The sequence below is a fragment of the Streptopelia decaocto genome (assembly GCF_964273445.1).
Source record: "Streptopelia decaocto genome assembly, chromosome: 11".
Taxonomy (NCBI): Eukaryota; Metazoa; Chordata; class Aves; order Columbiformes; family Columbidae; genus Streptopelia; species Streptopelia decaocto.
In genome coordinates, this window is record NC_138666.1 from 7439145 (window position 1) to 7453551 (window position 14407).

A 14407-nucleotide genomic window follows, 5' to 3' on the forward strand; every position below is an offset into this window, starting at 1 on the left:
GGATTGCAGGAGGTGTTTGTACAAAGACAACAACCCTCCTCCCGCAGCGTCTGTGATTTTGCTCCATATGTTACCAGAGCGTTCTCGTTTCCAGGATATTTTTTTCATGCAGCTGTGGATGTGCAGTAAAACAGCCACTGGAAGGTGTTTATCTCGCTGCTTGTGAGCCAGGTAAGTTTTTTTTGTTCAACAAGTGAAAACATTTTCCTTTCCTGCACAGGTATCTGACTCATGGTTAGGAAAGGTTATTGACTAAGTGCCAAACCCTCTGTAACGCCTATCACACCTCACGCCTGCGCAGCAGAGAGACAAACCCAGCGTTCAAACCCTCCTCTCCTCCTCGGGAAAGGGAGCAGAACATCAGACCTCGCGCCTCTGCGAACCTGAACTGCAGGGAAATCCACATCCAGGTATCTCGGCTTTATTCACCAGTTCAGAACGGGATTTGAGTCTTGTCCCATCTCTCACTAAGACCAAGAGGAAAACTTGTGCTTATTTAAACAGAAACAGAGATTTTGACAATCCCACCGCTCATGTTTTAAAATAAGAACACTTAAGGAAAACTTGGACAGAGGCAGGTCACTTGCTGGACATTCAGATCTTCCTTGTAAAGACATTTGGATCCTCATAAAGATATTTTTGGGTAGGAAAAGAAGGAAATCTCGAGAAACCACTGCAGGTTGAGACCATGTTTAACTAGAGTTTGACGAAAAGTAACCAGACTCTCTAAGAACTGCACTTGTCTGATCTAAAGCTTCATTGCCTAATAAACTTAAATATTAGAAACAAAAATTAATTAGAAGGACAGGCAGAAGTTGAACTAGACTATACCCAGGCTCCTTGATTTGATGTACTCAGATCACTTGCCTTCAGCTCAGAGAGACACATTTTAGACCTGCTTAAATGGACACACACGGACCAGCTGAAAATCAGATTTGTTTATAAACCCCCAAAAGATTGCATAAAATTAATAAGGTATTTCACTCTCCTCTTCTTTTGTAGACTCAAACTGTTTTAGAACTGTTGTTCAAACTCATTAGCGTGCTTCCAGTCCCTGTGACAAATCATTACATTAATATTTGTTTTGACCTTGGGTTTAACGTTTTCGAGCAAGAACTGTGGTTGGATGCCCACGGAGAGCAGGAATCACTGTCGCGCTTGGGATTATCATTTCAACACGTTCTCAGTAGCTGTGTCACACTAAACCACTGCAAAACAGGCGACACATGGGCACTGTACATACAGCAGTTCGCATTTTACTGCGCCGACAGAATGACATTTCCAAACCAGGCCAAAAGAAACCGTTAACCTTGTATTTTATGTATTTAACCTTAAAATTTCTCATCCGAGGACAAGAATGACTTTTTTTTTAAAGGTATTTCCATAAATCATTAAAAAGTAATCTCTCTAAAGATTAGAAAAGCTTAGTCAAAACTTTGTAATAGGAACAGCAGGGACAAGCAGAAGTAGTTCTGGTTTCGAAGGAACAGCAACATTCGCTAGAACTGGGAAGGCGCCCACGAGGACAGCTGGAAGCAACAGTTCTTCCAGGGAATCTCACAAAAAAGATTCACCGGTTTACGGACACATCGCTCTCAGCAGTGTGATGCGCCACTCCTTTTTAATCAGCTGGGTTTCCACACAAGGTACTGAATATTATTCTATTTACATTCAAAAATAGCATTTTTTTTCTCTCTTCAGTACGTAGCGGGAATGCCCATCAATCAGTCAGTAGAAACCCCTCTAACACAGGTGGAGAACGGCCTTGTTGATTTCTGGGTTCGTCCAGTCGTTGCGGATATCATCCAGGTGATTATCAAAATCCACCAGCGTCTCGTAGGACTTGCTGTCCAAGAGAGATGCGGCGATTCTCTGGGCTTCACTCCAATCTTCGCAAAAATCACTAGGACGGAAAATGAACCGGGAATTAAAAGTCATCACAAAGAAAATCACCACCACCACCTCCTCTGCTCTGGAAATTAAGCCACACACTCTGCAACGTGGAGCTTTAAATGCACCGTCAGCTACACCCACCACCCTTATAGCGTCACTCAGCACAATTCAAGTTTTGTCCTTAACAGGGCAACTTGTTTTTCCGTTATAGAAATAAAACTCTGAAGTTTACTCACATGTGCGGGTCCTTGCACCTCCACTTGTTCTCATGAAGCTCGTACACGTGGATGGCAGGTTCTAGGCACTCCATCGAAAACTTGGCGTTGTCAACCTGTCACATAACACAAAACCACCACCTTAGTCCCCTCCTCAAGATCCCAAGTAAAGAGACGAAATTAAAAAGTCAGTTTTTACAAACAGGGCACCTTACACTAACTTGTCCACTGTTCTACCTTCAAACGAGCCAAATTTTACATCCAACATCCTTTGTCACCGCAGCAAGGAGGCAAAGCATCGTTTGCTTCATGTAAAACAAGAGTTGAAGTCACAAAGTTGCTCAAACCTCATGAGTGGAGAGGCCTCCACATCCTTTGAGATGGCAGAGACCCAACCAGAGTCTCTCTGTAGACTTAGAAAGACCTTCACTGGCTACACATCATTAAATAATTTTGGTTGCTCATTGCATCTCTTCCCCAGAGCATTTGGAAGGAAAGAGAAAATTAGTTACTTCACTATTAAAGATTCTAGAGAATGGCATTTAAATGGTCATAATAGTAACAACACTAAAGAAGGAGGGAAAAAAAAAAAGAAAGAGTAATTACCATGATGAGTGCTGTATCGTTAAAGCCCTCTGCGATCCTGGAGGCCACTTTTTCCGCAACCTGGTTGGGACTGGAGCAGAAGGTACAAGTCAACTGAGTTATCTGAACCGTGACATTTTGGCTGAAAGCGGCAGGAAATATGCTTAAAGAGATGTGAAAATTACGCCGCACTTACAAACAGGAACAAGATAGCAAGCTGATGCTACACTTGATTGAAGTCAGGAGGCCAAGAAAACCCAGCGACCCTCTTCAGCACAAGATCAGGATCTCAGCTACGTTTAGGCAACAGTTTTTTTGAACAGCAAAATGCTCACTGCTGATTTTTTAATATTTTTAGGCCTCCTACCTTCTTCCAGCAGACCAGAGGCTGCAGACACATTTGCCCTAACAGGTATTAAAAAAAACCCAACTACCCAGTTTGCTCCCCAGTCTGCACTTGAACCCACTCGTTGCCCAGTTTCTCTACCAAAATATCAGGTATCTTAGAAGGGAAAACCTTTACTGTGTTTCAAAGATGACAATCTCTACATGGTGCCAGTTATCTCCACAAATGAAACCGGAGTTTAAAGAAATACCCAAGCCTGTGGTATTCTTTCAAACCTTAAACACACAAACTGTATTTCTTCCTTTAAAACACTGATTTCCCTCATAAGAAATGGACAAATAATGTCCTTATTCCTGTTAGAAACATTTAACAGTCACATTACTTAAAGGACGCACTTGTGACTGAAGGATATACATTAACAAAATAACTGGGACATGGCTTAATACTTTAAACAAACTGTTCATATTTTTAAATGCAAGTATGAGGTACTCTCATTAGTTCCAATACTGGATTTGTTGAAAAGATATGGGTTGAAAATATTTTGATAAATGTATTTAAAATATATTGTGGCTCCACAGGAAGTTTCCCTTATTGCTTATTCAATAATTTGAGTTAGCTAGCGGGAAAAAAAATTACTAATCCTGGGGAATATAAGTGAAAAAAAAAGATATCTCTGCTTGACTGACATCATCTTCCATCTCAAGAGTGTCCCTTTACCACGTATGAAAATGCCTCGATAAAACTCAGAGACAATTTAGTAATTTAGTATGAATTAGGTCGCTTCTGAAAGATTTTCCAAAAGATACTGGGAGTCACTTGAGTTTACAAGAACTGCACCACACAAGCAAACACACGCTGTAAATTTTGGCTATTTCCCTGGCAACTGTAATTAAACCGCTTGGCAGGTGTTCAAATATTGGCCTTTTATAGTATCCGCGACAGGAGAAATTCTGGAAAGTCAGGGTTTTCTGCACCTGAACAAAGGCCACATCCCCCAGTGCCACCCAGACAATGAGAAACCAGATGACAGGTGGCAAAGTGAATCAACAGGCACCATTTCCGTCGCTGATTTCTGTTGGCAGAAGACGAAGTCCAAGAGAAAAGAGCAAACTGAAGGAAATATTTGCCCCAACGCACCTGGCGTCTTTCACGCGTTCATTCGCCTGGTAATATCCAGCGATCACGTAGCTGTTCTCTTTGCACCAAGAGTCAATCTGGAAAAGTAATTGGAACAATTAAGCCCAGGGAAAAAAAAAAAAAAACAAAAAAGAAAAAAAAAACAACCCCCACAAAATTAAGGAAATCTTGTGTGTGTCCTGCAAATAAAACAGCAGTTGAGGCATTACAATATCTTTGGCAATCGCTTCCTTAAATATATACACATTTATATATATTTATGCACTTACTCACACACAGAGTTTGGTTAATTTAGCTAGAAGAGATTAAACAAATTGAGCATTTGGAAAATGATGGAAAATGTGAACCAAATGGAGCAAAAGAGCAAGAAGTGATCTCAGTCAAAGCCTGGCCTAAATCCCAGTGACAGGACTTGAAACCAGCTTTGGAAACGCTGCCCAGGACAGGAATTTGGGTTTCACCTACTAAAGCCATTTGTGGGTATTTTCTGTTGGTGCTTATTTGACACAGACGTGGATGTACATCATTTCAAAAAGAGTTTGTTGATTTTATTTGTAATGTAACATTTCTAGCTTAAAGCGGAAGCAATTTTTACCTTTATTAGCAAATAAAGCTTGATGCAAAAGGTAAACGTGAGGAAGAAAAAGTTTGTCCCATTTACCACTATTTTTTTTAACCCACTCTGTTACAAAAAGGCTTTTGCCATAAAACTGACTTTGAGAGTTCATCTGCAAGGCCAAACAATCAATGGAGGAACTTATTAAAAAATGTGGATGGATTCTCCACTAATTTTAACAACTTTCAATCAAAAGTGAACACTATTTTAAAACGATGACTGGAATAAATTCTCTCCTCTCTGTTATAGACATGGTCAGTCCAGGCAGCTCCTATTGACCGCCTGTATGTAAATACTTAAACATATGCATTTATTTGCATGTAATTTACAATAGTTTAGTTTATGTAGTTTGGTTTTTTTATAGGCGCAGTTTCAGCCTCCACATACTGCCGTTTTTTCTGCTTTATCCCGGGTCTCAATTCCTCCTGCTCAGCCTGTCTTGCTTTGAAGATATCTATATATCTATCTATATATATCCCACGTTTCTTCTTATAATTGAGGATATCAAGTCAGCACAATAGAGAGCCCTGAAAGACACAAGTGAAGAAAGCAGCTGGAATTTTCCTTCACAGTCCCTAGAGAGTACGCAGCAAAAAAACCTCAACAGCGACATTAAAACCGAGTCTAAAAATACATCTGATGCTGACCTGTCGCATCCTGTAAGTCAAACCAATCTCATTTTTCGCAGTAATTATAGTATTAGGCTGCATCAACAAACAAAGCCATGTGAATAATCCTTCCTCTACAAGGGATGACATGGATTTACGTGATAAAACAACAACAAGCTGCGTGGCCCCGCTACAGCTGAGGGCCAACTGCTGTTTCAATTACAAACCCATTTTGAGGGCTTAAAACCAGGATTTGTTAGTGGCTTGAAAGCCTGGCATTAAAGCCAGAAGCCTAGACACTAAAATTATTATTATTATTATTATTAATAGAAGTCCATTAATTTTAAAATTAAAACCCTTAGCTCTAAATCATTTTCTTTGCGTACCGAAAATTGTCTTAATTTAAAATAAGAGCGTGATTTTTAAGTTCTCAGCTGCCTGGTGGTGATTAAAATTTATTTCTGGAAAAAAATAAAAATGTTTTTAGAATGAAAGCTGTTTCCACCTGCGATTTCCAAGCACTCTCGAACTGTGGCTCTGTCACCGCCAATCATGTTTGTATCAATTAACCCCTGATATTTTTAGTCACGTCCAGCCCTGACGAGGGGACACCGATGGGGGACAAATCGTGTCTTGATCCCACACAGCAGAGCTGCTCCGTTTGTATTTTCGGGTTTTTTTTGAGGTTTCAAAACCACATCAATTAGCTGAGAAATTCAAGTGTGTCAAGAAAAAAAAACAAAGTGAAACTTAATTCACTTTTTCTTTAATGACTCCATTTTTGAAAGGGATTTCAAACCAACAAGCCAAGTGCAAATTAAATGCACGAGTTACAAACCCTCAAGCACAGCTGAGTATTTAATAAAACCTCATCTTGCTGACTCTGCTCACAATTTTTAGAAGTTACCACATGGACAAGCCCGTTTGCAAGCGTATCCTCTATTTTCAGATGAAATCTGGAGCCTATCGCTCCTGTTTGATGTTCTGGGATAACTCAGGTCAAAGAAGAGGAGGCGAAACTCATGGGGTTGGCTCTAGAAAACCCTCTCTTGACCCAGAATCAGCAGCGATTGAACTGGAAGAGAAACAAATTCCATCAAAACGCACCAAACCTTCAAAATCCTTCAGAAACAGGCGCTTCACTACAAACGTGGAGTTTCAATCACGCTAATTTTGTTGATTTATTCAGTAACTGCATATTACGTTGTGTGGGGCAGGCGAGAGCGCTCTCCTGTTAAACCTTCTAACAAGAAAATCCTATTTTCTTAGCTGTGCTGGTATTTATTGACACCTTTGCCTTTGTTTCAACAAAAAAAAATGAGAGCAAAAGGCTTTGGGCTCCTGTCAAATGCTGTTTTAAAGCTGCCAAGTATCACAGGAGTCATCAAGTGTGACTGCAAACCACAATATCTCTTTGCAAGTCCGACTTAATGTGGGAAACACCAGGGGTTTCCAATCTTTAATTTTTGTATCAAAAACCAAGAGTAAATGCGTAAGACGGGGCCATTTCTTCGGTTCCATAATGATTCGCTTACTGTTGATGCCATAAGATGTTTCAGATGTTGCAAGAAACAGGGTTTATCTCCTAATCACCTGATCCCGTAGCAAGATCTGCATCAGAAAACTCCACTAGAGGCTGAAAGTTCATCAAAATACCAACCCTGTAGAAAGACGTCAAATCCTGATTTAAAGACAAACCCTCTAGATACTTTAAATACATTGTATGTGATATTCTACGCATCACAAGTGACTTCTACTTACTCATTCCTAAAGAAAAAAACTAATTACTATGGTTCAAAAAGGTAAAGTCAATAACCTACCAACATTAAAGCACTATCAAACAGAATTATTACATTTTCCCAAGCAGCAATATGAGAAAACCATAAGCAGAAAACATTTACCGCAGCAACACATATTTCTGTGTCACTCCTGTGCTGTTATGCTTCTGTAATTATATTTAAGAGTGACAAATTTTGGGTGTTCCACAGCAATATGGGAAATCTAAAAGGCCAAGGCCCCTGTTCCTACATCTCTGGCTGCGTTTAATCACACCCCGGCCTCAGAAAGATCTCAGTGTTCCCCTGGTGTCACCTCAACTGGAGAAAACCAGCATTTATTTAATAATAATTATTTTTTGAGGAAGCAATCGATTAAACTCAGGAAAACACTAAGGGCAGGAAGCCTACAAGAATCAGAAACGAGTTGCTTTTTACAGGTACCAAAAGGGGACGGATTTTCTCCTACTAATAACGGCAAGTCCTGATCTCACAACACACCCAAATCCCACTTCAGAGGTGGCTACATCTGCCCTGAAGGTGCCCAAACACTTCTTTGCCTCCAGATTTGCTCCAGTCCACCCTAATTCCCTGATAACGATAAAATTTAGGGCTGTTTTGCTCCCTCCATCTCCTGGTTTTGACCAAAGGTCAGGCACAAAGGAGCTGTGACCCAACAGATATTCTTCATGTCCTGGGGGCCGAGACCAGAAAGCACCAGCCCTACAATCCTGACATTGTTCTTGTCCTGCTCATGTCACGAAAGGGAGAAAACCAGATTATCCCATGATGATATCATACTGGGGAGCACTCAGCTGCCCTCGACCGCCCTGCAGTTACTGCAATGTACCCAGTGAGATTTCACACCCAAGTCAGACCTGCAGTGCAAAGAAACTTCATTTTTTTGTTCCTATTTAGGCTAATAAATGGGGAAAGTACACCAAAATGAATTAAGCAATATGTTTATATGCGTCTATACACTTGTACTTGGGAGACGAGTGTGCCTTTTTCCAATTATCTGATACTGCTTCAAAGTGCCTTAAAGGGAAGTTGGGAAAAGCTTTTTCTGCTATAGAATAAGGACATTCCCTCTGGGAGTTATTTGGGGATAATGACACCAATATAAACAGCAGTTTCTGCGTGCTGAAAAATAAAGTAATATGAAACTATCAAGCTCTGTAGTTTTCTACTGCGTCCTCAGCAAAAATGTGTACAGCACATGGGCCTGGGGGTGGTTCCATATTAGAAATGCTCAGCTCACCCTGTAGATTTGGCACAGGGCTGGGGGAGGTACTTCAGCACCCTGAGTCCCCTCAGAACCTCTCCCCAAGTCAGCTTAGAAGCCCCCCAAGTTCCCTCAGCATCCCAAGTCACCTCTGAAGCCCCCCAAACCCCTTAGCACCCCAAGTCATCTCAGAACTTTGAGACTGCATCTGGAATATTGTGTCCAGTTCTGGGCCCCTCAGTTCCAGAAGGACAGGGAACTGCTGGAGAGAGTCCAGCACAGGGCAACAAAGATGATGAAGGGAGTGGAGCATCTCCCATCTGAGGAAATGGTTAAGGGAGCTGAGATCTCAGAAGGAACTGAATAGCTTTATTATGTTAGAAATTAGATAGAAGAGAACTTGAAGGTAGATACTCTTATGTGATCACTGTAGAGAAAAAAAATAAAATATCTTTTTTCTCAAGTCTGAAATAATGTAGTTCATATACAGGATAGGAATACTTTTACTAGACATTTTAAAAGATACGGATGATGCTAAGTGCCTTGATGTGTTAAGATGTGTCAGCACTGAAGGTTTTTTCAAAAATAAAAATCCAATATAATCCAGGAAAATGAAGTAGTTCCCTGGAGAAAAACACTGGGGCTATGATAAGCACCTGATTTGTTCCATCTGAATCTATTAGAAGTTATAAAATACTAATATGATTAAGGGAGTGGAGCATCTCCCTTATGAGGAAAGGCTGAGGGAGCTGGAGCTCTTTAGCTTGGGGAAGAGGAGACTGAGGGGCGACCTCATTCATGGTGATCAATATGGAAAGGGTAAGTGTCAGGAGGATGGAGCCAGGCTCTTCTTGGTGACAACCAATGACAGGACAAGGGGTAATGGGTTCAAACTGGAACACAGGAGGTTCCACTTAAATATGAGAAGAAACTTCTTCCTGGTGAGGTTGCCAGAGCCTGGCCCAGGCTGCCCAGGGGGGTTGTGGAGTCTCCTTCTCTGCAGACATTCCAAGCCGCCTGGACACCTTCCTGTGTAACCTCATCTGGGTGTTCCTGCTCGCGCGGGGGATTGCACTGGATGAGCTTTCGAGGTCCCTTCCAATCCCTGACATTCTGTGAGATTCTGTGAAGTCACCTCAGAACCCCCCAAATCCCCTCAGCACCCCCGGCCGCGCCCCCCGAGCTCTGACAGGGCCCGGACACGACTCCCCGTCTCTCTCTCCCAGGCCTAAGAACAGCCCCAGGGCCTTACCAGGGTGAGCGCCACCTCCAGCATGGGCGCCAGGGCCAGGGTGCCGTGGAACAGCGGGATACAATCGACGAAGAGCGAGGGGGAAGCGGGCTGGTCGCGGCGCGGGGCCCCCGGCGGCCGCTCGGCCACCAGCAGCCCGTTCACGGCGCAGTGCGGGTACTTGGCGCCGTGCAGCAGCATCTTGCAGTAGGCCTGGGTGGTCAGCTTCATCCCGCCGCCACACCGGGCCCGCTCCCCTCGGCCCGCCCGCCGCCAAGTGTCGCCAAACGCCGCCAAGCGCTGTCGTAAAAAAAATAAATAAATTTTTTAAAAAGTGTGTGTGTGGGACGGATGAGGACGATCCGCCCGCATCCCATCAGTCCCCGCGGCTGGGGGACGCTCTGTTGAGGCGTCTCTCTCACCCTCCCAGCGTGCCCCGCGCTTCCGCTCGGCGGCTCCTTCCGGTCGCAGCCCGGTAGAGGACGGTCGGCAGGTCGTTGGGCGGTGGGGCCGGGATGGGGGGGTCTCGGGGGTTCTCGACCCCCGCTGCTGGCAGGGCGACCTTCTCCGTTACCTCCACTCGCCATGGGGGGCGGCCGGGGCAGCGCGGGTTGGGGGGTGGAAGTGGAGGGCGGGGGCAGTGCGGTCGCCCCCCGGCGGGGCCTGTTTGTGGTGACATCGCGCCGGTGTCGCGGCGTGTGGGGCCGGGGGGAGGTGTCACCGCCGAGAGGGACACGGTGAGGGCTGGGTGGAGGCGCTTCTCTGAGCCCCAGGCCAAGGTCAGGCGGGGCCGTCGGCTCCGCGGTCGCCCCGCGGGAGGGTCGGGGGGTTTAGGGGGAGATCGGGGGTTTGTGGGACTGGGGGCGGCGCTGCCGGTGAGTCCTTGTGTGGGCAGCGGGTCTGCAGGAGAATCACAGAATCATTTTGGTTGGAAAAGACCCTCAGGATCAGCGAGTCCAACCATTACCCACCCCTGGCACTACCCCATGTTCCTGAGAACCTCATTTCTGCATCTGTTCAACCCCTCCAGGGATGGTGACTCCACCACCGCCCGGGGCAGCCTGTTCCAATGCCCAGCAGCCCGTTCTGGGAAGACACATTTCCTTGCCATTACCTGGGTGTCTGCCCATCCCTTGGATGTGGTGCTGTTATTTGTGCTGAGGTGTTTGTTGCATGGGTGTGAGATGTGTTTAGGCTTAGATGTGTTTAGACTTAGATGTGTTTAGACTCTGCAGCTCTAGGCTGGTGCCCAGTAATGATTTGTTACCGAGCGAAAGCATCTCTGAAGGGAGACACGAACAAGGGAACACCTGTGGGTTCAAATGGCCTCAAGATGTGCCAGGGGAGGTTGAGGTTGGGTCTTGGGAATGATTTCTTCCCCAAAGCGCTGTCGGGCATTGGAACAGGCTGCCCAGGGCAGTGGTGGAGTCACCATCCCTGGAGGGGCTGAACAGACGCAGAGATGAGGTTCTCAGGGATATGGGTTAGTGCTAGCATTGGGATGTGGTTGGACTTGATGATCTTGAGGGTCTTTTCCAACCAAAATGATTCTAAATTCAGGAGGCTGCTGGGAAAAAGGAGGAGGAGAAGGATACTCATCTGAGTTGCTCTAGCGGGCGAGTGTCCCGGAAAAGCCTGCAACGCTTGGGTGTGATGTGCTGCTCTGCAGACAAGGGGCAGGAAACCTCTAGGCTGCCTTTTTCTTTTTCTAGACAAATAGAAAATGATGTTTTTTCACCATCTTCACCTGATACTGATTTACTTGCTGTTGTTTTCTCCTGACAGGATGTTGGCTTCGAGGGTCTTCAGCCTCATTGGGAAGAGAACCATTTCCACCTCCATCTGCTTGAGAGCGCACGGACATGGTAGGTGAAAGAACACAAAAAACTGCTGCTGGGGTTTGGGTGAGGAAGGAATTGGGATTGAGGGGGGCTGGTGAGGCAGGTGCCTTCCCTGCGGGCAGGAGATCTGAGCAGGTTGTGCGAGCAGATACTGTTGCAGATGGGCAGGAGCTGAGGGCCAGGCAGAAATTAGGATGGAAAAGGTGTGGGGGACTCCAAGGTGTCAGTAGGGGAGGGGATTCATGTGCCAGCTGGACACAAAGATATCTGAGACATTAGTAAAGCCATTTTGGATATTACCTCTTTTGTAGATTCCTTTCTGCTTTATTCTTAAAATAGCACCTGCTTGAGGTTCTGTCTCTTCCCTCTTCTGATGAATGTTCCATCTCTAAATCTTTTCCCTCCTGGATTCCTGATCCGTCATCACCTTTCTCATTGAGTGTTGGGTTTTTTTCATATCATAACCAGTAAGAGCCGTTTGCGCAGGAGTTGGAACATGTCCCTTCTGTTCCCCTGTGCAGCTGGTGTTGTCAAAGCCGAAGATTTCAGCCTCCCAGCCTATGTGGACCGGAGAGACGTCCCCTTGCCTGAAGTCGCCTTTGTCAGGGATCTCTCTGCTCAGCAGAAGGCGCTGAAAGAGAAGGAAAAAGCCTCTTGGACCGCTCTGTCCGTCGATGAGAAGGTTGAACGTAGGTAGCAGGGGCTATAAATAACTTCACAGCCACACAATTAATCCCTCACACGTATGTTACTGACGACTTTCACTAAACAGTAGCCACAGGCGGTTCCTGTTGAGGCAGCCGTTAAATCCTGCTCTTCCCAATGGCTCCACGGATTTAATGGCCTCCTCAACAGGAACTGTGAGGGAGCTTTGTAATTACGATGTAATTACTTTGTAATTATGCTGGATGGAGCTCCTTGTGTGTACACAAGCAGAGGTTCGTGGTTTGTGTTCTGGGGATCTTTGGTGCTGTTTCAAAAGATCAGAAGCACCTGTTGTGCCTGTTACATACCCGAGGTCAAAGTTGAGAGATTTCGTCCTCTTCCAGGAAATGAATAATAATTATATTTGTTTCTTGTTTCCCATCTGCTTTCAACAAGCCAGAAAAAATCTTTTTGTTATAACAATATGTGATTGTTAGTGCAGCTGAGTACAATGAACGCAGTTTATTTGAATGTTAATGAGCACTGACCTTTGCATGACCCATTTCAGGTAATTAAAGTATTTTGACTTGCAAATAAAATTGCATCATTTTTTCTCTGCCATCACGGTGTGCAGGTGAGAACCTGCTCTGTGAGCAGCGCTGTGTGCACCCATGTCACAGCGAGAAGGGGTAAAACTCTCTTAGGAACTGCTCAAATCTGCACAGGAACTTTCCCAATCTCATTGTCTTTGCATCTTCAAAATCTTGGGGACCTTTGTGGCAAAGCTGAGAGAAGCTTTTTGAGATACAAGCATTCCTGTTGGAATTATTTGTGCTAGGGAGCTTTATGGTCAATAACCATCCTGGGGATGGGAGGGGAGGAAGGAAAAGTGACATTTCTCCATCTATAAACCAACTTTTGCACAGGTTCACACTGACACTGACCTGGTGGGAGGGTGAAACACAAGTTGCAGGAAAAGTAAAAGAAAGGATTTGATGCTTTTTAACTTTTTTTTTTTTTTTTTTTTTTAGTATATCGTATCAAATTTAATGAGACCTACGCAGAAATGAACAAAGGTTCAAATGAGTGGAAGACGGTCCTGGGCGGAGTTCTGTTCTTCCTTGGCGTAACTGGGCTCATCCTCATTTGGCAGAAACATTACAGTGAGCAAACTCCTTACAGCCTTAACTGTGAAATTATGAGCCAGATCAGTCTATATCTGATGGGAAATCAGAGAATTCTCTGTAAACTGCTCCGGGGGGGTTCAAAATAGTTTATTCAACAGCTGTTGCAGTGAATTCCTGGCAGTTGCTGTTTTAGTCCCTGAAAATTCGATCCTGAAGTTGTAACTTCATGGAGATCAGCGGGTCCAGGCCGTAAAAAAAAAAAAAAAATCCCAGAGCTTCCTCTCTCTGTCGGAAAAGCTTATTGCTGTTTTGTAGGGAAACATTTGGGTTTCTGCCACATTTGGCTTCCTTCCCAGCTGTGATTCTTTCTTGGGGAAGCCCTTGGGCCGCTGTTAAAGCCGAGGAGAAGGCAGTTGTCTCAGTACAAACCTTTCCTGACGCACAAAACTGCCAGAGAACCAATGCAGGAATCTGCTCCCAGCTAAATTCTTCAAAATGGGAATTAGGAAGTGTAGGTTTGAAGAAGTGACGGGCTGTGCGTGATCGCTTTGGGGGGAAAAAAGGTTTTAATTAGCAAAACTTTCACCTAGTTTTGTCTCGCGATGTAATTCTGCCCGCATTTGGCTTGCAGTGTATGGCCCCATCCCGCACACCTTTTCGGACGAGTGGGTGGCGTCGCAGACCAAGAGAATGCTGGACATGCGGATGAACCCTGTGGAGGGCATCTCTTCCCAGTGGGATTTTGAGAAGAACGAGTGGAAGAAATGAAGCAACTGAGCGGAACCTGCTCGGCTTGAACGTGAAATGATTCCATCACCTGTGTGTGACCTCGTTGCTAATGTACTGGAACGACCTCTCCACCTACAAAGATGCTAATAAATGTCTGGTTAACTTGAAAATTTCCTTTTCTCTTGGTCTTTAGATGCATTTTTTTGTGATGGTAATGTGTAGTGCAGGTCGAGGGACAGCGCTTTTCCAAAATATTCTTGTCATGGTTAGCGTATAATCAGTTAAAATTAGTGTTTTTGGGTCACAGCTGGCAGTTTGGCTGCACCAAGGTGTGAGCTCCACATAAGGTGAGCAGATCCCAACTCCTGCGCAGGCTCCGAGTCTCGTAACTGCTCCAAAAATAGCATCTCTGTGCTCCAAAAATAGCACCTTGG

General features: G+C 44.7%; 2 protein-coding genes across 2 annotated transcripts; one reads left to right on the forward strand and one right to left on the reverse strand.

Annotated features, from left to right (window-relative positions):
* Positions 1-1299: 1299 nt before the first annotated feature.
* EMC8 (ER membrane protein complex subunit 8) lies at positions 1300-10015 on the reverse strand. Its single transcript, XM_082062876.1, has 5 exons — positions 9653-10015; positions 4177-4253; positions 2715-2784; positions 2130-2224; positions 1300-1903 (listed from the first exon to the last, which is right to left on the reverse strand). Exons 1-5 carry the CDS (start codon positions 9860-9862, stop codon positions 1744-1746), a joined length of 612 nt encoding a protein of 203 aa, XP_081919002.1. The 5' UTR covers positions 9863-10015; the 3' UTR covers positions 1300-1743.
* Positions 10016-10047: 32 nt separating this feature from the next.
* COX4I1 (cytochrome c oxidase subunit 4I1) lies at positions 10048-14143 on the forward strand. Its single transcript, XM_082062877.1, has 5 exons — positions 10048-10124; positions 11417-11496; positions 11994-12161; positions 13149-13280; positions 13876-14143. Exons 2-5 carry the CDS (start codon positions 11418-11420, stop codon positions 14010-14012), a joined length of 516 nt encoding a protein of 171 aa, XP_081919003.1. The 5' UTR covers positions 10048-10124; position 11417; the 3' UTR covers positions 14013-14143.
* The last annotated feature ends 264 nt before the right edge of the window (positions 14144-14407 follow it).

Bases quoted from the DNA above. Each gene is read 5' to 3' on its own strand.
- COX4I1 (XM_082062877.1), top strand. From the start codon at position 11,418: ATGTTGGCTTCGAGGGTCTTCAGCCTCATTGGGAAGAGAACCATTTCC. The intron at 11,497-11,993 runs GTAGGTGAAAGA...TCCCCTGTGCAG, and splicing joins CTTGAGAGCGCACGGACATG to CTGGTGTTGTCAAAGCCGAA. The intron at 13,281-13,875 runs GTGAGCAAACTC...TTTGGCTTGCAG, and splicing joins CATTTGGCAGAAACATTACA to TGTATGGCCCCATCCCGCAC.
- EMC8 (XM_082062876.1), bottom strand. From the start codon at position 9,862: ATGAAGCTGACCACCCAGGCCTACTGCAAGATGCTGCTGCACGGCGCC. The intron at 4,254-9,652 runs GTAAGGCCCTGG...TTACTTTTCCAG, and splicing joins TGGAGGTGGCGCTCACCCTG to ATTGACTCTTGGTGCAAAGA. The intron at 2,225-2,714 runs GTAATTACTCTT...GTTATGTGACAG, and splicing joins ACGATACAGCACTCATCATG to GTTGACAACGCCAAGTTTTC.